This window comes from Saccopteryx leptura, chromosome 10, assembly GCF_036850995.1.
Source record: "Saccopteryx leptura isolate mSacLep1 chromosome 10, mSacLep1_pri_phased_curated, whole genome shotgun sequence".
NCBI classification, from domain to species: Eukaryota; Metazoa; Chordata; class Mammalia; order Chiroptera; family Emballonuridae; genus Saccopteryx; species Saccopteryx leptura.
This window is the reverse complement of record NC_089512.1, coordinates 6703379-6724940: the sequence shown is the minus strand read 5'-3', so window position 1 is coordinate 6724940 and position 21562 is coordinate 6703379. Positions and strand designations below refer to the sequence as shown.

General features: G+C 50.7%; 2 protein-coding genes across 4 annotated transcripts in view; both read right to left on the bottom strand.

Annotated features, from left to right (window-relative positions):
* Positions 1–1830: 1830 nt before the first annotated feature.
* On the bottom strand, positions 1831–7024 carry C10H3orf62 (chromosome 10 C3orf62 homolog). Of its 2 annotated transcripts, none has more exons than XM_066351033.1 (3): positions 5773–7024; positions 3763–3860; positions 1831–2278 (listed from the first exon to the last, which is right to left on the bottom strand). In XM_066351033.1, exons 1-3 carry the CDS (start codon positions 6477–6479, stop codon positions 2013–2015), a joined length of 1071 nt encoding a protein of 356 aa, XP_066207130.1. In that variant the 5' UTR covers positions 6480–7024; the 3' UTR covers positions 1831–2012. The 2 variants fall into 2 exon arrangements, with proteins under 2 accessions (XP_066207130.1, XP_066207131.1); XM_066351034.1 differs by having other exon boundaries at positions 3763–3854.
* Positions 7025–7411: 387 nt separating this feature from the next.
* USP4 (ubiquitin specific peptidase 4) overlaps positions 7412–21562 on the bottom strand; it is a 46431-nt gene continuing 32280 nt past the window's right edge. For both annotated transcript variants that reach the window (XM_066351029.1, XM_066351030.1), the window contains 9 exons: positions 21329–21520; positions 19966–20054; positions 15983–16210; positions 14736–14806; positions 14375–14493; positions 13946–14095; positions 12362–12465; positions 8103–8191; positions 7412–7710 (listed from right to left, as the gene is read on the bottom strand). In XM_066351029.1, the coding sequence (XP_066207126.1) occupies positions 7558–7710; positions 8103–8191; positions 12362–12465; positions 13946–14095; positions 14375–14493; positions 14736–14806; positions 15983–16210; positions 19966–20054; positions 21329–21520 (1195 nt within the window). In that variant the 3' untranslated portion in view covers positions 7412–7557. The remainder of the gene's footprint in view (positions 7711–8102; positions 8192–12361; positions 12466–13945; positions 14096–14374; positions 14494–14735; positions 14807–15982; positions 16211–19965; positions 20055–21328; positions 21521–21562) is intronic.

Below are 21562 nucleotides of genomic sequence, written 5' to 3'. Positions count from 1 at the left end.
CCAGGATATTTGTTGATTTTACATTTCTTTTTATCATGTTTTTATTTATTTATAGATTTTATTCATTTTAGAGAGGAGAGACAGAGAGGAGAGAGAAAATGGGGGGGAGGTGCAGGCATCTCCCATGTGTGCCTTGACCAGGCAAGCCCAGGGTTTTGAACAAGCGATCTCAGCATTCTAGGTCGACACTTTATCTACTGCACCACCACAGGTCAGACGATATTTGTTGATTTTAGAGCAAGAAGAGACAGAGAGAGAGAGAGAGAGAGAGAGAGAGAAAGGGGGAGAAAGTGAGAAGCAGTTGCTTCTCCTGTGTGCCTTGACTGGGCAAGTCTGGGGTTTCGAACCGGCGACCTCAGTGTTCCAGGTCAATGCTTTACCCACTGAGCTACCAAAGGTTGGGCAAGACAGCCCTTTCTCCACGGGGGCAGGGCAGCTGAGGATACTGTGAGCAGTTGTCACTTGCTCTTGTTCGTCCTGCTCAGGGAGAAGAAACTGACCCCAGGTCCTGCGTTGGGGTTGTGTTGTGTTCACCGAAGGGGCCACCGTGCAGGAATGAAGCCTTTTCTTGCCCTCTGCCCCAGGCAGGGCAGCGGCCAGGGCTGGTTCTCAGGCTGTGGGCACGTGCTGGCATGGATATGCTAAGGTGTAGGTGCAGTCTCCGCCTGCAAACCCAGAACCGTCAGCCCTGTAGTGAAGAGGCGTCAGCTGCCCTTTGTGAGGTCACTAGGCTCACAAGGGCCCTGGCAGGGGTTGGGGGGTCCCTCAGCCACTGGGCCTCCCTCCTCAGCTCTTTGGTTTGCTTGGGCCAGCCCTCTCCTGCCATGAGCCCAGGAGGCACTTACCTGAAACTGTTTCTGAGACGCCTCAAACATTGCCCAACAGCTTATTATTAGGTTTCCTGAAGGAATATCAGGATTTCCAGAGATTTGTTCAAATAATTTCTGATGATGTCCTAATCAGCATGGGGGTTTTGACCTGCTGTTTCCGACCTGGGCCGGTTCACCCTCCTTAGGCCACCTGGTGGTCCCCTGCTCCTGGGAGGTCACCGTATTGATGCTGAACTTACTGCAGGCACCCAGTCGGCATAGCACACTACAGCCCAGAACTCTGGGCTCAAGCAATCCTCCTGCCTCAGCCTCCAGAGGAGCGGGGACTACGGGCGAGCACCCCCGTGCCCAGCTCAGACAATTTCTGATGTCCTTTCTTTCCAGGGGAGGGGCTGAAACCAGCCCTACTAAGTTATGGGGGACACTGACCTCAGGAGGACAGTGGCCTGGTTCCCCCCCTCTCCTTGCTGGTCTTGGCCCAGCAGGGTCATTGCCCCAGGAACCACCCAGGGCCTCCAGGCTTGGAGAGGGATGGATGAGGCACAGGCGTGACCGTGAGTGAACAGGACCTGTGTGCACCTTCTCTCCCTCCCCTTCAGCCAGGGCCCAGGTGTCTGATGCGGGGTGTGTGGTGAGGGGACCAGGGATGTGACCAGCCCCTTTGACACAACCAAAAGGGCTTTGAGCTGGGCAGGGGCAGGGGAATGGAGAGGAGATTGGTCTGGAGATGAGGCGGGCATGGGGCCTAGGCAGGGAAAGGCAGCGTGTGTCATGTGTACAGTACAGAGGGCTTAGGGCCACAGTCCTTCTCGGCCCCATGTCCTCCATGTTGGCTGACCTGGCCCAGGATGGGCTGTGGCTGCGGCACATCTTTAGGGGCCACTGGAAAGAGCGCCGAGAGACAGAGCAGAGGCCTACACCTGCCCCGAGTACTGGGTACATTGAACATCAAACCCCCCAAAACACAGACGTTAAGTGAAAAAAAATGAACAGTAAGAAATATTTCAAAGCAGCAGGATAAAAACACGCTGGGCTTCCAACTTAAAAAGGGATACAACTCAAAGTCAAGAAGGGTGTAGTCATTCAGGTTCTGCCAGCCCTTGGAACAATGGAACTGTGACAGCTTCTGCAGACACATGTCAACCTCCTGCTATCAAGAATCAAAGCTGGAGTCAGCTGTCCCTACTCAATTTGGTATTTAAAAGAGGCCATCAAATTGTAGTCCTCTTCCAAGTCCAGAATTGTCTCCACGACATTGTGATCGTCGAAAGCCTGCCGGAGGCTGGCGGGGTCAGCCTCCGAGACCTTCCGCGGGCTCCCGTCCATGAGCAGGGCCCAGGCTTCCTCCGCGAAGGGGGCGTCTGCGCAGGGGTCACACACGCGGTTCAGCTCATTTTCAAATTCTAGTTTTCCAGCCAATTCTTCAATAGTTCGGATGCTTGTATTGTCTTAAAAATAAGAACATTCAGGATTACAATGCCAGCGAGAGGTTTCCAAAGACATTTCAGGAACACAGTAAAACCCGCAGATGGGTGGCGGCTCTTCTGGGCTTGTACAAAGCCAGGTGTACTGGCTCTAAGAGAGGCAGGCTGCTGGAACCAGTGCTTTGGTGGGCTTGGTGTCCTCCTTTCTGGCTCCAGCATTTACTGAGCCCCAACTATCTGCCAGCCCGCAAGGAAGGTACGACTGGGAGAATACAGAGGTACTCGGGCTTGTCCTGGCTCTCAGGAACCCCCATGACCTCCAGGCATGATAAGACTCATTGTGAAAACACTAGGATTTTAGAGTAATCAGAACGCTGCCTGACACAGGTGAGGGCTGCAGAAGGTGGTGCGCAGAGGGAGCGATGACTTCAGTTCACCTCCTGGGGCTACGAGAGGCGACTCCATTCACTAAGGTAGTGGGCTGACAGAGGTCTTGCTTTGTGGTCTAGGGCAAGTACTTCCCCTCTCCAGACCTCCTCTTCATCCCCCATAACCTTGGGTCCCTGCAAATCCAACAGCTTCAGGCAGCCCTCAGGGCTCTGGAGCCCTTACTTAGGACCTGTGTGTTCACTATGTAATGGGAGTCATTGAAAACAGCATGCACAGCCTGACAGGCAGTGGCACACTGAATAGAGCATCAGACTGGGATGCAGAGGACTCAGGTTCAAAACCTCGAGGTCACCGGCTTGAAGCGCGGACCCATCCAGCTTCAGTGTGGAGTCACTGGCTTGAGCGTGGGATCATAGACATGACCCCATGGTCGCTGGGTTGAAGCCCAAGGTGGCTGGCTTGAGCCCAAGATCACTGGCTTGAGCAAGGGGTCATTCGGTCTGCTGTAGCCCCCCAGTCAAGGCACACCGTGAGAAAGCAATCAATGAACAACTAAGGAGCCGCAACGAAGAATTGATGCTTTTCATCTCTCTCTCCCTTCCTGCCTGTCTGTCCCTATCTGTCCCTCTCTCTGACTCTGTCACAAAACAAAACAAAAAAACAGGGCACACATAGTTGACCTATAGGTTATACAGACATATGTGAAGAAAAACTGGCCAGACGTACAGTGCTATGTCAATAGTCTCTGGGTGATAAAAAGTATAGCGGAGATTTTGACATCTAACATTTGTTTTAATCTTGTGTTACCCACAACAGCTGGACTACTCTCCCCACCTTTTCCTACATCCTGTCTCCTTCAGATCTCTGCTCAACCACAAAGTTTTGCGGCTGCTTTCCCCTACCTCCAGAGATACACTGTAACTAGACATTTCTAAAATGACTCCACAGGCTATCAGCTCCAAAATGGCTTTGCGAAGAGCCTGCCATGAGCAAGACCAATCTACCAAGTTACGTGGATGAGAAATAAGAGGTGGTTTATTTATAAGACACCTGCTATCACAGGGTCCTGTGTGAAGGACCTCTCCTTCAGGGAGGACGAACCAGCCCTCAGTACTCACCAATGATATCAAGCAGATCCTTTGTGACCTCTTGGCTAGAGCTGCTGAGTGGCATATTTGAGTCAACCTTCAAATCTTTATCGATATCTTTCCTGCGGCTCCCGAGTGAAAAGAAAAAGATGAGGAATTAGATCCTCTTTCAAGAAAAGATTGAAGAGGATCTTAGTATTAGGTAATCTTTAAGACTAAACATATTGGTAACTTTCAACTGTCATTTATGCTGTGATTAGAGGACAACTGGAAACTGCCAAATCAGTGAAGTTGACTAATAGCATCATTGTAACGACTCCTGAGCATCATAGACTACGCATTAATCTCTGAAAACCAGGATAATTGATTTATAGATTTGAACCAGTTAAATGGCTTCTTCATTCTCTGCCGACACAGCAGCCGAGTACAGAACCTTACAGTTATGTGGGTGTCTGAGGCCAGGCAGTTTAAAACTACCCAAGAGCCTGACCAGGTGGTGGCGCAGTGGATAGAGCATCAAACTGGGATGCAGAGGACCCAGGTTCGAGACCCCCCGAGGTCCCCAGCTTGAGTGCGGACTCATCTGGTTTGAGCAAAAAGCTCACCAGTTTGGACCCAAGGTCGCTGGCTTGAGCAAGGGGTGACTCGGTCTGCTGAAGGCCCATGGTCAAGGCACATATGAGAAAGCAATCAATGAACAACTAAGGTGTCGCAATGCGCAACGAAAAACTAATGATTGATGCTTCTCATCTCTCTCTGTTCCTGTCTGTCCCTATCTATCCCTCTCTCTGACTCTCTCGCTGTCTCTGTAAAAAATAAAAATAAAAAAAATAAATAAAATTTAAAAAAAATTAAAACTACCCAAGAAAGGAAAAGGGTTAGGGAGACTTTAACCCTGAGATAGCCAAGAAAGCTCTGGGGTGGGGGTGGGGGGAGCAGAGGCACGGGTGAAGCCAGCCATTCATCCTGTCCCCAGTGTGGGCAAATGACACCAGAATTAAATTTTTTGTTTCTGTGGCATAAAAAATAATGTGACTTAGCTCTGTCCAGTTAGCTCAGTCGTTTAGAGCCTCATCCCGAAACACCAAGGTTGTGGCTCAATCCCTGGTGAGGGCACGTACAGGAAGCGAAAAATGAATGCACAACTAAGTGGAACAACAAATGAAACCTCCTCTTTCTCTCTTGCCCTCCCTCACTCTGTCTCTCTAAAATCAATGAGTTAAAAAAAAAAAAAAAAAAGTGCCCTGGCCGGTTGGTTGGAGCATCATTCCAATGTGCAGAGGCTGTGGATTCAATCCCCGGTCAGAGCACATAGAGGAACAGATGAGTGTTACTGTCTCTGTCTCCTTCCTTTCTCACTGAAATCAATCAATAACAAAAATAAAAGGAACAATCAGGTTCTTTAACATTCACTCCTCCTTTGGATACTGAGAAGTGCTCTCTATGACTGGCTTCTAGTCAGGGCTCCTGACCCCCTCAGCCCAAACACACACAACATAGACTCTCCCGGCCAGATTCTTTTTTTTTTGTATTTTTCTGAAGCTGGAAACGGGGAGAGACAGTCAGACAGACTCCCGCATGCGCCCGACCGGGATCCACCCGGCACGCCCACCAGGGGGCGTCGCTCTGTCGAGACCAGAGCCACTCTAGCGCCTGGGGCAGAGGCCAAGGAGCCATCCCCAGCGACCGGGGTCATCTTTTGCTCCAATGGAGCCTTGGCTGCGGGAGGGGAAGAGAGAGACAGAGAGGAAGGAGGGGCTGGGGGGTGAAGAAGCAAATGGGCGCTTCTCCTGTGTGCCCTGGCCGGGAATCGAACCCGGGTCCCCCGCACGCCAGGCCGACGCTCTACCGCTGAGCCAACCGGCCAGGGCTCCGCTCCCGGCCAGATTCTGAAGAACGGTTCTGAACTTCCCAAATACAGTCCTAGAGCTTCCAAAGGCAAGCAAGAGCAGCATTAGGAACTCAATTAGCATCTTCAACAATTCTTTCCGGAACGAGACCCCCCTACTTGTAACTATTCCACTAGCAAACTGGAGTCACCTTAGCCCATCTTCTCTCCAGCTCTCCCCGTCTCCTGCCGCTCTCCAAAACTGTCTCTCGGGTGCCAAAATGGAGGAATGCACCAGTATGTTTTCCTTGCTGGTCAGAGGTTTTCTCTGGGGACACAGGGCATGTGGCTTTGTGTTCCCGGGAGTATGGCTTGGTGCGGAGGCAGAGCCCTCATTCTCAGGAGCGCATGGGGCGGAAGTGAGAGGAGGCACGTAGCGGGCGGCCAGCGGGAGCCTCCGGCAGAGCGGTCCGCGCTCGGGGAGCGGAGTGCCGGGCGGCGCAGCGTCCAGCTCCAGCCTCGGCCGGCCCACGCCCTGCTGGGAACGGCTGACTCCCTCAAAGGCCCGGTCAATGGCTGCGGTCAGCTCCTTCCGACATCTTCTCAGCTTTTCTGACATGTCCCCTAAAAGCGACCACGTCTTTATTATGTACATAATACATTGGAAACGGAGAGCAATGACGATGAGCAACGTTTCCGTGAATTTGTGTAAACCATCCCAAATGGGGCATTTGCCACAATTTCCTTGAGCTTCATTCAGGACGGAGCAGAGGACCCCCACACCTTTCCTTCCCGTGGAGATCTGGTAGGAGCTCCAGATGCCCGGCCCCGCCCCCGGCCCCGCCTCGTGGCCTCCGCCCCGGCCCCTAGGCCCGCAACCCTGTCCCAGCCCCGGGCCCCGCAAAGGGGAGACCCGCATCCCCGTCCTCACCCAGCAGTGCGGCCACACCACCGCCACCGCAAACGGTCGCTGGATTGGTCGCGCGTGCCCAAGACCAGTCCTAACCGCCACCGCTTAGGTTAGAGGTCAGATAAAAGAAGGCCTCGAAGAGTGGTCTTTAAGCCCACACGGAAGGAAAACAAGGATGCACCCCACCTTCCCGCACACGGAAGCGCTGAGACTTGGGCCTCCCACATAGGCCGGGTGGGGGCTGGGGAGTGTTTAGAGCTGTGCTCGGCAAGCATGGTGGCCACGGACCAGAGAATCCAGGCCAGAGGGAAAGGGGTCTCACTTCTCAGCAGAACTGGGAACACTTTCCAAGCCTAACGAACTACCAGGAAGATGCGCGGCTTCAGGCCAATGCAGAGAGAAGCCTGTCCGTGCATGGGGCAGTCTACCTACAGATTGGAAATTTTAAATGCCAGCTAATAAGTTACTGACAGTATCCAGCTGGGCCAATTAAGCAAGAATGGGGCAGGGCAAAGGATACCAGAACAGCTAGGAGGTTCCGCTCCACAGCAAGGGCCAGGAGACTCCCACAAGTATCTTTTCATTAGGGAAAGTTGAAATTCCAAAGGGACTTAAGGAAAACAGAAATGGGCTTCAGTGGCTACTTTTTAGGGAATTATAAACCCATCACAGCACGGAGAAGGGGATATCATGTTTGCTTGAGGACTTGTTTACTGGGGGAGACTACTGGAGTGACCAGTAACTGGCACCAGAACCAGGGCAGCAGGACTCCTGGCCACACCAGACTCGACGACACTGTGCTGCTTTTCATTCTTTGGAATCCATCAGACATACAACATTGTGTGCCCCTGGCCATCCCCCACTCTGCAGCTCCACAGGTTTTATAGAAATTTCTCACCACCTATTAAAAAGGAAAATAATTCAGTCTCTTGACATAACCCTTCTGAACAAACATGGTCTTTTTTTCCCCTTCTGCTCATAAAAGAATTTCATCTGGTTTTTAAAACAAACACTAGTAGTCTTCAAGGTTCAAAGATGTTCTCCCGGAGATTACACTGGTGCTGTGGGGCAGGTTGCCAAGGCAGCCTCAGTTTGTGTCCATGCTGCAGGCCTCCTCGTCCCCCAGGCCCTGCTGCGAGCCACCCGCTCTCGTCCCTCCATCAGAGGACGCAGGAAAGCTGGTGAGTGATGGCGTCTCATCATCTCGCCGCTGGTAAAACAGCACGTAAGCTGCTTTTGTCTAAAATATAAAAGGGGAAAAGTCCATTCACTGGCTGGAAAATGACTCCTTCTTCCCAGCCTTTCTCTCTGTTCAAATCACATCCTCAAGGATCTACCGTCTCACCATGTGCATCCACACACACAGGCAACCGTGATGGCCCTTCCACAGGAGGCTGCTTGTGTTAGGCCTGTCCAGGGAGTAGGGAAAGGCAGGTGCACCCTGACAGAACCCTGAGGACTCAGGCTTCGCATTTAGGAAGGGTTCCAGAAGGAATGGCGGCCAACTGTCTCCCTACCACACCCAGCTCCCGCCATCACATCAGGAGGACTAAAACACTAACTGGCCTAGGAGAATCTTCCCAGCTTTACTCTGTAAAGGAAGAAGAGAAAGCAAGTGTCAGGCCTACTCACCACTATCTGATCCTCAGAGGCCAGGGACACATTGCTGTCATCAAAGTAATACCATTTCCCGTTCAGTTTGTTCTTTGCATACGCAGTGTCTGCCAAATCAAAAGGAAACACTCTAGCAGCCACCAGAGAACCAGTCTGGCCAGCTTATGAGGCTTACACTAAATAACAACAAAACTCCAAAAATAAAGATGAAATAAAGCAAAGACCCTGAAATTAAATAATTTACAGCTTGCATTGTAACAACCAAAAGATAACTCAATCCTTTTAAAAAATCTGTTCCTTCTCAAAAAGGCTTGAAAAGGGTAAAAATGGAGCTGTCAGGGACTAGCACTTTAAACTATATTTTTGGGAAACAAATTTAAAAAATATCAAGAAATATCATGTCAACTTTAAGGATGGTTATGAGCAATAATCCAGAGCTGGGAAACTCATAAAAGGAGCCGAGATTTTAAGATTTAAGCAAAACAATAGTTCTCAAAAGAACACACAAGTCGGCCTCCCACACTGTCCAGGCAGGTGGCTACCTCTGCATCTCACTGCCTCTGGAGCCTGTGGGGTAGACCCAGTGAGGGAAATATGGGGCATCTGGGTTGGCAGCGCCGGGATGTGGACAAGATTTCATTTATCTTTCTCTGAAACTGAGAGTCAAGAGCCTGTGGCTGGGTAAGAGCTTGTCAGTGAGCTTAGCATTCCCCACAGCCAGCCTTCCTGCCTTGATCTGACACTAGCTCTAAGCAGGATGTGTTTACAACAGCAATCCTTACTCCAGTGGTGCCCAGTCCCTGCGTCGCCTGGGCTCGAAGAACGGCAGAATCTAACGGAGATCTGGTTTCTAGTCTCGGCCTGCCGTGGCTCAGCATTCCTCACCACAGGCCTCCTCCAGGAAGAAGTGATGAAGAACAAAGGAAAAGGTGGCAGAGAAGGTGCCGAGGGCCGGGCCCCCGACTGTGCTTCACACAGCAGCGGTATGGTGGCTCTCCACGTTGGACGGCTCACAGGGGGGCCAACGTGGGCCCTCGCGAACCAGCCCAATCTCGTGGACCAGAAATTTGCCCAAATGGTATTTATATGCTAAAAAGCATTAAAATAAATGAGTCCATTTGACCATGAACACAAACAAGTATCAAAGTTAATTGGGGGAAGACCGTTGTGGAAGATTAAGTGCTGCTGGGTATGATGTCATCAGGAATCCCTAATGGTCACTCAAATAAGCCCCGATTTTTTTCTTTTTTAAGCCCCAATTTTCAAACAGGCCTAACTTCTATTGTCCATCCTTTCCCACAGCCAGATGTAACTATGTGACCAGGTCAATACAGGGAGCTGTATACAGAGCAGTTGAGGGGGACTTGGGGAGGTCTGCTTAAACAGGAAAGTCGTGCCCTTTTTTCCTTTCTTCTGATGGCCTGGAATGAGGGCTGGAGACTGAACAGCTGTCCAGAGCCAGTAAGAATGGTGGAGCAGGAGAGTGGACTGTGGGCCAACAGAAAAAACTTACCAGTACAGGGGAGCGGACAAAGGTTAGGGCCATTTCACAATCCGCTGTGAGCATAAATGGAGCTAACTTCTCCTGGGGTCTTAGCACTGGTGCACATGCAGTAAAGGTGGTAAGAGGAAACAGCTCCTCACTTTGACATTACTCAGACTTTTCCGTAACAGGTAAGAAAATGTACTAAGTCTTTTCATTATAAAGTAACCTACAGCTCTGGCCGGTATTTCAGCTGGTTAGTGCATTGTCCCAATACCCCAGGATTGTGGGTTCGGTTCCCAGTTAGGGAATATATAATAATCAACCGATGGGCCCTGGCCAGTTGGCTCAGTGATAGAGCGTCGGTCTGGAGTGCGGGAGTCCCGGGTTCAATTCCCGGCCAGGGCACACAGGACAAGCCCATCTGCTTCTCCACCCCTCCCCCTCTCCTTCCTCTCTGTCTCTCTCTTCCCCTCCCGCAGCCAAGGCTCCATTGGAGCAAACTTAGCCCAGGTGCTGAGGATGGTTCTGTGGCCTCTGCCTCAGGCACTAGACTGGCTCTGATTGTGGCAAGCGACGCCCCAGATGGGCAGAGCATTGCCCCCTGGTGGGCATGCTGGGTGGATCCCAGTCGGGCGCATGCGGGAGTCTGACTGCCTCCCCGTGTCCAACCTCAGAAAAATACCAAAAAAAAAAAAAAAAAAGTTTCTTTAAAAAAAGAATCGACCGGCCCTGGCCGGTTGGCTCAGTGGTAGAGCGTCGGCCTGGCGTGCAGAAGTCCTGGGTTTGATTCCCGGCCAGGACACACAGGAGAAGCGCGCATTTGCTTCTCCATCCCTCCCCCTCTCCTTCCTCTCTGTCTCTCTCTTCCCCTCCCGCAGCCGAGGCTCCATTGGAGCAAAGATGGCCCAGGTGCTGGGGACGGCTCCTTGGACTCTGCCCCAGGCGCTAGAGTGGCTCTGGTCGCAACAGAGCAATGCCCCGGAGCGGCAGAGCATCGCCCCCTGGTGGGCAGAGCGTCGCCCCCTGGTGCGCGTGCTGGGTGGATCCCGATCGGGCGCATGCGGGAGTCTGTCGGACTGTCTCTCCCCGTTTCTAGCTTCAGGAAAATACAAAAAAAAAAATAAAAAAATAAAATAAAAAAAAAAAAATCAACCAATGAGTGCATAAATAAGCGGAACACAGATCCTCTTTCTCTAAAATCAATCAATAAATTAAATCTTTAAAAAAGTAAACATACACATTATAGAAATTTTGGAAAACAAAGTAGAGCAGGGAGAGAAAAGTAAAATGAACATTTTGATGTCTCTCCTCTTAGGCTCGCCAACCCCTATCAAAGTTTCTTTGCTTTTTGTTTTTTTTTATTTTATTTTATTTTGTATTTTTTCTGAAGTTGGAAATGGGGAGGCAGTCAAGACAGTCTCCCGCATGCGCCCCACCGGGATCCACCCGGCACGCCCACTAGGGGGCGACGCTCTGCTCATCTGGGGCGTTGCTCTGTCACAACCAGAGCCATTCTAGCACCTGAGGCAGAGCCACACCTCAGCACTCGGGACAACTTTGCTCCAATGGAGCCTTGGCTACGGGAGAGGAAGAGAGAGACAGAGAGGAAGGAGAGGGGGAGGGGTGGAGAAGAAGATGGGCACTTCTCCTGTGTGCCCTGGCCAGGAATCGAACCCGGGACTCCTGCATGCCAGGCTGATGCTCGACCACTGAGCCAACCGGCCAGGGCCTGCTTTTGGCTTTAATGTAGTTGTGATACTAGCTTCTGTAATAATGCAATTTTGTGTAGTTTTCACAACACATCACTGGCACTGCCCCACATTATTACTGTGTTCTGCTACAGCTAGGAACTCACTCCCCCATCAGGGAGATGGACAGTCATACCAGCTCTTGAATACCATGCTGTTACTAATTCTTCTTTTTCTTTTTAAAAAATCTATTAATTTGTTTAGAGAGAGGAGAAGGGGGGGAGAGGGGAAGAGATAGAGAAAGAGAGAAACACCGATTCGTTGCTCCACTTCTTCATGCACTTAATGGTTGATGCTTGCATGGACCCTGACCAGCAACTGAATCCACAACCTTGGCACTGAGGGACAACACTCTAACCGAGAAAGCTACCCAGATACTGTTACTATTTTGTCATTGTCATAAATATATGAATATCTTTGTGCATAAAGCTTTTCACAATGTCATATCCTTAGGATAGATTCCCAGAGGTGGGATTACCAGATTAAATATAAAAATCAAAAAGTTGCCCTGGCTGGTTGGCTCAGCGGTAGAGCGTCGGCCTGGCGTGCGGGGGACCCGGGTTCGATTCACGGCCAGGGCACACAGGAGAAGCGCCCATTTGCTTCTCCACCCCCCCTCCTTCCTCTCTGTCTCTCTCTTCCCCTCCCGCAGCCAAGGCTCCATTGGAGCAAAGATGGCCCGGGCGCTGGGGATGGCTCCTTGGCCTCTGCCCCAGGCGCTAGAGTGGCTCTGGTCACGGCAGAGCGACCCCCCCCCCAGGGGCAGAGCATCGCCCCTGGTGGGCGTGCCGGGTGGATCCCGGTCGGGTGCATGCGGGAGTCTGTCTGACTGTCTCTCCCCGTTTCCAGCTTCAGAAAAATACAAAAAAAAAAAAAAGCGCAAAAAGTTTTACAAAGGGACCACGGTGTAGAAAAGGCCTGAGGCCCAGGCAGCTGTGTGAGTCAGTGCTGAAGGCCCGTCCTGGCAGCAAGGAGAGGCAGGAGAGAGGTGACGGGCGGAGGGCATTTCAAGATCTCAGAAGGGAACAGATGCCCGTACTTACAGTGGCCAACCCCCATGGCTCCATAATGATTGGACACGGCAATGAGGTCATACACATAAGGTCTTGCTGATAGGTCACAGACAAACTCGGACATGTTCAAACCTCTGAGCATAAAACACAAAAACAGCGCTTGAGTAAGTTAAACTTAGGGAAAGTCAGAGTAACCAAGCAACCCCTTTTATTCAACAGGCTGGGGGAGAGGGAGGCACTCAAACACCAGCCACAGAAGGAATGGGCAGACCAGGACAAGGTGAGTCTGGGGTCTGGCTCTGACCACTGACCTAAACACCAGCCCCAGGAATGAGCAGACCAGGACAAGATAGGCCTGGGTCTGGCTCTGACCACTGGCATGTTCAGGCTGGAAAAGGGAAGCCTCCTGGGGAACCCCAAGCCGAACCAAAGGGGAGGAAGGGTGCTGAGTGCGGAAAAGAAGGCGGTAGTAACTAGGTAGAGGTGGGTATTACTGTCGAAATTACAACTGGAGCCATAAAAACTTAACTTAATCCCACATTTTATTTTGAAAGTTTCAAACATAGTGGAAAATTAAAAGAATTTTCCCACCAATACCTATATACCTACTACCTAGGTTCCTCCACTGACATGTCTATATGTATCTATCTACCACCCTACACACACCTCCAAAGCATTTTAAAAACTGCCCTTGTGGGCCCTGGCCGGTTGGCTCAGTGGTAGAGCATCAGCCTGGCGTGCGGAAGTCCCGGGTTCGATTCCTGGCCAGGGCACACAGGAGAGGCGCCCACCTGCTTCTCCACCCCTCCCCCTCTCCTTCCTCTCTGTCTCTCTCTTCCCCTCCCGCAGCCAAGGTTCCAATGGAGCAAAGATGGCCCGGGCGCTGGGGATGGCTCCTTGGCCTCTGCTCCAGGCGCTAGAATGGCTCTGGTCGCAACAGAACGACGCCCCGGATGGGCAGAGCATCGCCCCCTAGTGGGCATGCCGGGTGGATCCCAGTCGGGCACATGCGGGAGTCTGTCTGACTGCCTCCCCGTTTCCAGTTTTGGAAAAATACAAAAAAAAAACAAAAACAAAAAAAACCTGTCCTTGTGAAGGAAATCCTATCTTGTTGACTCACTTTCCCGTGTCACCTACACTCTGTACTCTGGGACCAGAGAGGACACAAGCAGCCAGTACCACTCCCAAGGCCAGGAAGCGGAGCTTGGTGTGTCTGCACCCCACCCACGGCCAATATCCCAATTTGCCCCCGCAGATGACTTTCTGGTAGCCTTGACCCCGGTGCTAATGAGAAGCAGCATTGTGCCTATGCTGTCTGCTGAGCCCAGGCTCCCTGGGACTGATGACAGGTAGTAAAACCAGTTCAGGTAAGTGGCAGGAGGGACTCGAGAGGGGAAGTGTCATCCTGAGCCTGGGGAAGTGCTTTTGCTGGAGACTTGTCCCCACAGGTAGGACAATGGGGAGGTGAAGTGAGCCAAAGTCTAACCTTCCAAAGCCCAGCAACACATATCTTAATGTAGCAAAGTCTTTGGTGGCAAAACCCTCTTGTCAATCAGTGCCCAGATTTCCTCCTGTTTTTAGTTTTTCTCCATCACGCTGCAGCCAGGGACCCACCTGACTGGGAACTCCACGACTGTGTCGAGCTTATCCCTCCAGTATCTACTGTAGGAGAAACGCTTGAGGTGCACCACCAGGATCTTTGGCAAGGACCACAGATCAAACTTCTTTGTGGCCTGCTGATGCTTCTTACAGTTGGGGCAGTACCTGAAGAGAAAAGGAAGCCTCCACTTAGAGCAGAAATGAAACAGCGCCGCCTGGACGCTCCAGCCGCCTGCGCTCGGCAAGCGCTCTCTAGGTCACCCTCCAAAACAAGGTGATGATCTTCTTACTCTGGACAACACACTCGCAAGGAAAGACTTGTGTTCTAGAGCCGATGATGTAAGAGAGTGACCTGTCCTGATACCAAGGGATTTTGTGTCCAGCGCCGGCCCCGGCGGACGGGGAGCCCCGGGGCAAGGCCGCCCCGCGCAGGGGAGTGCCTACCAGGGGTCATGCTCGCCGAGCGTCTCCATGGTGGTGAAGAGCTCGATGCAGTCTCTCAGCGCCACGGCCATCTTCTTCTTCTTCTGAGGCTGCAGCATGCTCACGTGCTTCTCGTAGGCCTGTGAGACACAGAATGCCGAGCTCTGCGGAGGACCCAGGAGGATCCACGCGGAGCCGCAACCCCACGAGCTCTCGTGTCTGGAATACAAAGTACTTTCTGGAGCCTCTGAACATAGAACGATAAAAATTTCAAGTGCTTGTCACTCTTGGTCTCAATTTAAGCTGTCCTGGAACTGACAGGGCGCAGAGGCACAGCAGAGCAGAAAGCAGCAGCACACTGATGAGAACCCCAGGGACCCACCTCCGACTCCTGCTCGTCGTAATACAGGCTCCGGGTCTCAGTGTCCCAGTCGATGGCCAGTGTGGATCGAGCTGTGGAGGAGGAGCAAAGTGTCCCTTGTTACTGAATGTCCAGCACAGGAGAGGCTCTTCAGGTGACAGGAGTGAGAAGGACTGCCTTCGGGCTGTGCCATCGACACCGGTTCACACATCACCGGCCGCTGCCGAGAGCACTGCTCTGCCTGCAGCCCCCACATCTGCCAGAACTCTCCCCAAGGCCACAAACAAGCTCCCAGGGCGCTTAGACTCTCCAAAGGGCACATGCCGAGACGGAGGCACAGTGACCAGATTCACCCTCCTGCCTTAAACCACGAGGAAACCTGACAAAACAGACGAAACAACTGTTTTCAGACACTGAACATCAGGCAGAGCAAGAGCGACACCCCTGAGAGATGGAAAACAAAACGGGGACGCTCATGGCCCAGTGGCATCTTCCAGGCCCCCGCACGGCAGAGAGGAAAGGAGGGAAGACTGAGCTGAGACATGAAAGACTGGAGTCCCATAAAATAGCTAGAGATTGCAAGGCACTATACTAAAGAGGAGGAAGCCACAGAGAGGAGGGAGCTGCAGAGACAGAGAGATACAGAGATGAAAAATATATCAATGAAACTGTTATTGAAGAAACTTAGCTAGCTGGCTGGCTAGAGAATAGCTAGTTAGTTTCTCCTCCAACGAAGGAAGCTTGAGGCCGCAGCCCCCCGTCCCGCGCAGATGTCTTCACCACCCACGCAACACCTCTTTCCGTCTGGAGGGCAGGCCCCAGTACAGACTCCCGAGAACACAAAGCCTAGAAAACCCATGACGGTGCTCTACCTGGGTCACCCGCATTCGCATCCCTACGGAATGAAAGAAAAATGCATCACTCTCATATGGGAACCAAGTTTGGAAAACACTGTCCCCTAGGAGGGCTAATCCAGAGCACAGGCTGGGAAGGGTGGTGGGAGTGGGGAAGAGGTCGCTTCCACTTAAGCCACCAAGGACCAAAGAGCAGAGCCTGACAAGGAGGGATGTGTACATGTATACACACGTGTGTCCATGCATGTTGTCTCTGGAAGTCCTTAGAGCGCTCCAAGGATAATACAAATGTCTGTTTCTGGAGCTACACAGAGATGATGAAACCCCAAAACACTAAATACTGAGAACAAGTATTTTCAAATAGATCCTAGGTCCCCAAAAATCCCAGTTTAAAAGGTCAGAGAAAGTGCTTACAGTTAAGTTTAAGTAGTTTTCCGTCGGTTGCCAGTGAATTTATGTCGGCCGTTCCATAGGAGTTCACAAGGCTGAAGGTGAAAAGCCTTTTGGGGCAGGGCCGGCCTTTGCCCTGCTTCTGGGTGGTCTCCGCGTGGTCACCTCCCAGCTCGTCCTCCCAGCCGCCTTCCGACTCCGACAGCGGCTCTCTGCCTTCGTCCAGATGCTCCATCTCCTCCTCGTCTTCTCCTGGCATACAGGTAAAAAATCACATGAATACAATTTGCCACTATGTCATTGTTAAAGATTTTATTTAATACCTAATCGTGGTGTTTCCTTCCAGCTTTTTTCCCATGTATGTGGTACTACATCTACCCTTTGTAATTACGAGGCACCTGAGGCATGCTCGCCACGACCCAGTAAGACAGGCAGAGTGGGCACTGGATTCTGTGCTGAGGAAGTGGGAGCCCACAGAGGTTCAGTGAGTCATCCAAAGGTACAAAGGGGGTCAGCTGTCCTGCCAGCCCTAAGTTTGGGCCTCTCACCCCTCTGTAGTTCACTGCACTGCAGCCCAGAGGCCAACTCTCTCACCTTCATCATTAGGTTCGCTGAGAGAAGGGCCAAAATTAAATGCATACTTGACACTCAAGAAGACAGTTTAGTAAGAAATGCAATTTAAATATAATAAACACAAGTGTTAAGTGAAAGCCTTCTGTTACCCCACAAGAAACATACATTGACTGTCTTGTCCCTTCAACTAGTGTTTACTGAATGTCTCTCAGGCACAGGTGCCATGCTGGGTCCCAAGGACACAGCAGACAGGGTCCTCCTTGCTCTTTTCCACCGCTTTTTTCATTTGAGATTGCCGAGTTTCAAGAATTTTAATACGCATTTCAGAGACATATGTAGATGAGCCAATTTCCCAGGTGTTTCCAGAGAACGTAGATATGTGGCTATAATAAAAAGATCCATGAGCCCTGGCCGGATAGCTGGGTTGGTTAGAACATCGTCCAGAAGCACAGAGGTTGCTGGTTCGATCCCCAGTCAGGGTACATACAGGAACGGATTGATGATGTTCCTGTCTCTCTCTTGCTCTCTCTGTTCCTCTCTTACAAAAATCAATTTTAAAAAAGATTCATGAACACAGTTACCAAACTCTTCATTGCTGGGCAGTCAAGGGGAAAGTCAAGCTATCAGACAAGTGATTTCAACAAAGACAGGACAACTACAACAGGTGATGCTAAAGTCACAGGGGAAGAAAAAATTTAAATATCAAGTTCATATATTCGGGGAAATGTCAATAGAAATGGAAACTCTGAGGAAAGGAGGACTTTGTACTTAAAAACCCTCTCTCAAGAACAGTCTGTCAGGAGTGTGCACAGGGAGAAGTCGAGGCCAGGACAGCACAGCTTCCTGCCAGAACAGCAGACCAGCACCGCAATGGCGCCCCGCCAGCACCGCCCCGGGACAGCCAGCCGGCTTGCAGGAGAGGCAAGTCCCTGCTCTCACAGACATTCCTGCCCCAGCCAGCTCGCCTGACTCCGAGACAGTGGCACTGCCCCTTTTACACTCATGTAAGCCTGCCCCACTCCCAGACTGGCAAGTGAAACCCTGCCCTGCCTGCCACCTCTCCATGAGGGACACAACCAAAACCTGCCTCGACCCTGCTCGGTAAGCACACAGTGCCCTGACGCTCCAAGAACTCTGTCCCTGGCGATGCCACTGGCTGCCAGTGGCCTGAGTAATCGCAGGAAGGACCCACTAATGCGATCAGAATTAAATGTCATGACATGACTATCACAGGACAAGAAAGTAGGACCCACTGAAAGCAGCTACCAAGGTCACTCTGAGAATCCGCAGGAGACAGCAACCAAAGGCTAACAAAGAACCATAGCAATAAAGGTTAGTAGTACTTTAATTTTAATTACACAGGGTTTGAAGTCTATGCGCTAAGACTCACATATAGGATTCAAAAAAAGGCAGCAATTCTTCCTGAACAGGAGACCAGCAGAGTGAAAGTCTATGAAGCTAGGCTAATCATGACAACGCAAATACACACATGATGTAATTGTCTACTAGGTGCCAGGTATTTTAACCACTTCATCTCCTTAAATTATAACCTCGACGCTGCGAAGCAGGTGTCATCATCTTAATTCACAGCTGAGTAAATCAAGATTCTGAGGTATGAAGTGATTTGATCAAATCCACCCCACCCCATGAGCTGGGAGTCATGGGGCCTCAACTTCTGCAGTGCTGAGGATGTACAGGTCATCCACATCTGCACAGAGACCAGCAGCATTACCACTGCAACACTTCTGCTTGTGGGTCCTATGCACAAAATACACTCCCATTCATCCCAGTGAGAGAAGAACAGAATACTTTGGTCAAGAATAAGAATATTGGGACATTTAAATCCATGTAAACACGGCAAGTTAAAAATTAATAAAAATTAAAAAAAATATGACTACAGTGTTCAAACTAAAATACCAACAACAATTTGGAATATCCATTGAAGATAGAATCTGTAGTCATTTTGGGTTTTTTTTTTTTTTTTTACAGAGGCAGAGATAGGCAGGGACGGACAGACAGGAATGGAGAGAGATGAGAAGCATCAATCATTAGTTTTTCATTGCACGTTGCGACTTCTTAGTTGTTCATTGATTGCTTGCTCATATGTGCCTTGACCGCGGGCCTTCAGCAGGCCGAGTAACCCCTTGCTGGAGCCAGTGGCCTTGGGTACAAGCTGGTGAGCTTTGTTCAAACCAGATGAGCCCGCGCTCAAGCTGGTGACCTCGGGGTCTCAAACCTGGGTCCTCTGCATCCCAGTCTGACACTCTATCCACTGCGCCACCACCTGGTCAGGCTGTAGTCATTATTTTTAATGTCAATTCTCACTTTTCAGGACTGTGCATGTCTTAGAGAAATCTAGGCCTTTGGATTTATAAGTGAGAATTCACAGCACTGACTTGGAAGACATGTACAGTTTTATAGAAATAAAGGCAGAGTCACCAGGCCCCCAGGTGACAGCCACAATGCAGGTCAGACACAGCCCCTTGGTCAGGGATGAGCTTGTGAGCACTCACAGCAGGAGGACGAGGAAGGATCTGGGTTTCCTGAGGAGCCGCCCTACTGCTTTGGGAACTGTGGCTCTCTTCCCTCCCAGAGCTGTTAGCCACAGCCTGCAGCTTCCTGGGCAGAAAGACATGCTCCAGAGAACCTCTCTGCCTCTTGACTGGCTGGCAAGGACAATCATCCTTCTCAGAGGCAGTGCTGCCCCACAGGGATGGGTAAGAACCAAGAAAACATTTCTGAGGATACCAGCCAGGTCGCTGGGTCACCAGGTCACGGAGGCAGACAAGTGCTGGAGAAGCACTCACTTCGCAATCCCAACGATCACAATCAAATCCTGACTGGCTCGCCTGACCAGGCGGTGGCGCAGTGGATAGAGCGTCGGACTGGGATGCGGAGGACCCAGGTTCGAGACCCCTAGGTCGCCAGCTTGAGCGCAGGCTCATCTGGTTTGAGCAAGGGGATACTCAGTCTGCTGAAGGCCCGTGGTCAAGGCACATATGAGAAAGCAATCAATGAACAACTAAGGTGTCACAACACACAACGAAATACTAATGATTGATGCTTCTCATCTCTCCGTTCCTGTCTGTATGTCCCTGTCTATCCCTCTGACTCTCTCTCTGTACTTAAAAAAAAAAAGAAAAGAAAAAAAGAAAATCCTGACTGCCTCATGATCTTGGGCAAGTCAGTTAATCCTGTGAGGCTTAGTCTGTCTGCCTGAGGTGAAACCCAGCCTATGTGTCCCTAAGGATTCCGAGGTGCCGAAGCCGGCCAGTGGGCCGAGCAGAATGGGCTCCTAGGTCTGTTCTGTTCTCCAGGCAGAGCCCGTCCCAGCCTCAGAGCCCCCCTCTCCCATGTGTACAACACCTTTGTAAGAAGAGGGAGGTCAGGAGGGGTTTGGTCAGTCACAGCCCCACAGCATGGCAAGCGCTCACCTTCACAGCTGCCCCTAGAGCCATTGCAGGTCCCAGGCCCCAGAGGCGAGCTGCCGGACTCATCAGGCAAAGGCTGTTTTATATAGCGGCTTGAAAAGAAGAAAGAAAAAAAATGGTTAGTTGTAATGTTTATGTATTTTTATCCACTACTCACCTAGAGATAGTTCATAATTTACTCAGCTATTCAAAAGCAATTTATATAAATAAAGGGGCTTTCAAATCATGTGATGGCTCAGTACTTAAAGAAATTGAGATGGACCCAAGAGATAATAAGATGTCTAGGTACCAATCAATGAAGACCCCCAAGAAGGTCTGTTTTGAGTTCTCCATGAATGTCACGTGGCACCATTTAAAAAAATATTTCCTAGCCTGACCAGGCGATGGCGCAGTGGATAGAGGATCGGACTAGGATGTGGAGGACCCAGGTTCGAAACCCCGAGTTCGCCAGCTTGAGCACGGGCTCATCTGGTTTGAGCTAAGCTCACAAGCTTGGACCCAAGGTCACTGGCTTGAGCAAGGGGTTACTTGGTCTGCTGTAGCCCCACGGTCAAGGCACATAAGAGAAAGCAATCAATGAACAACTAAAGTGCCACAACGAAAAACTGATGACTGATGCTTCTCATCTCTCTGTGTTCCTGTCTGTCTGTCCCTATTTATCACTCACTCTGATTCTCTCTCTCTGTAAAAAAAATATATATAATATATATTATATATATATTTATTTCCTAGTAATCTAGGTACCAATCAATGAAGACTCCAAGAAGGTCTGTTTCAAGTTCTCCATGAATGTCACATGGCACCATTTAAAAAAGTATTTCCTAATAACATTATCAGCTTCAGTGGAATACTTCAAAAATGTTATTCAAATACAAACTATACTCAAAGTACTAGACTCCCTAAAACAGGTGGTTGACAGGTATGGTATTCATGATTCCAGGGACAAGAGGAAGATTAGGTGCCCAGTGTCATGGTTCTTAAGATGTGCCAGGTGCCTGACCTGTGGTGGCAGAGTGGATGGAGTGTCGACCTGGAACCCTGAGGTTGCCGGTTTGAAACCCTGGGCTTGCCCAGTCAAGGCACATATGGGAGTTGATGCTTTCTGCTCCCCCCCCCTTCTCTCTCTCTCTCTCTCTCTCTCTCTCTCTCTCCCCCCCTCTGTAAAATGAATAAATAAAATTAAAAAAAAAAAAAAAAAAAAAAGATGTGCCAGGTGCCCCATCACAACAGCAGCCGCCCTGGCTCTCCCAGGGGCCTGCCCAGCTGCATTTCTAACAGAAGTGGGCCCTCTGCAGGGGGTCATCACTACTATTACTGAGTCTCTACTGATTTTGGATAACAAGCAAATCATAGCTCTGCCACCAACCTGATACGCTCACAAACAGTCTGGTACAAAGACTCAAGGGTCAGCTTGTGCTTGGGGACCGAGACCAGCAGTGGCTGCCCGTATAGCACCGCCCCAGAGGAAGTGCTCGACATCCTGGACCTCCTCTCCCTGAAGTAGACCGGAAGCGTGACACATTCCGAGCCATCCGCGGAGGTGCTGCAGACCTCGTACCTGTGTCAATCACACAAGAGGACACTTTCAGGAGCAGGTCCC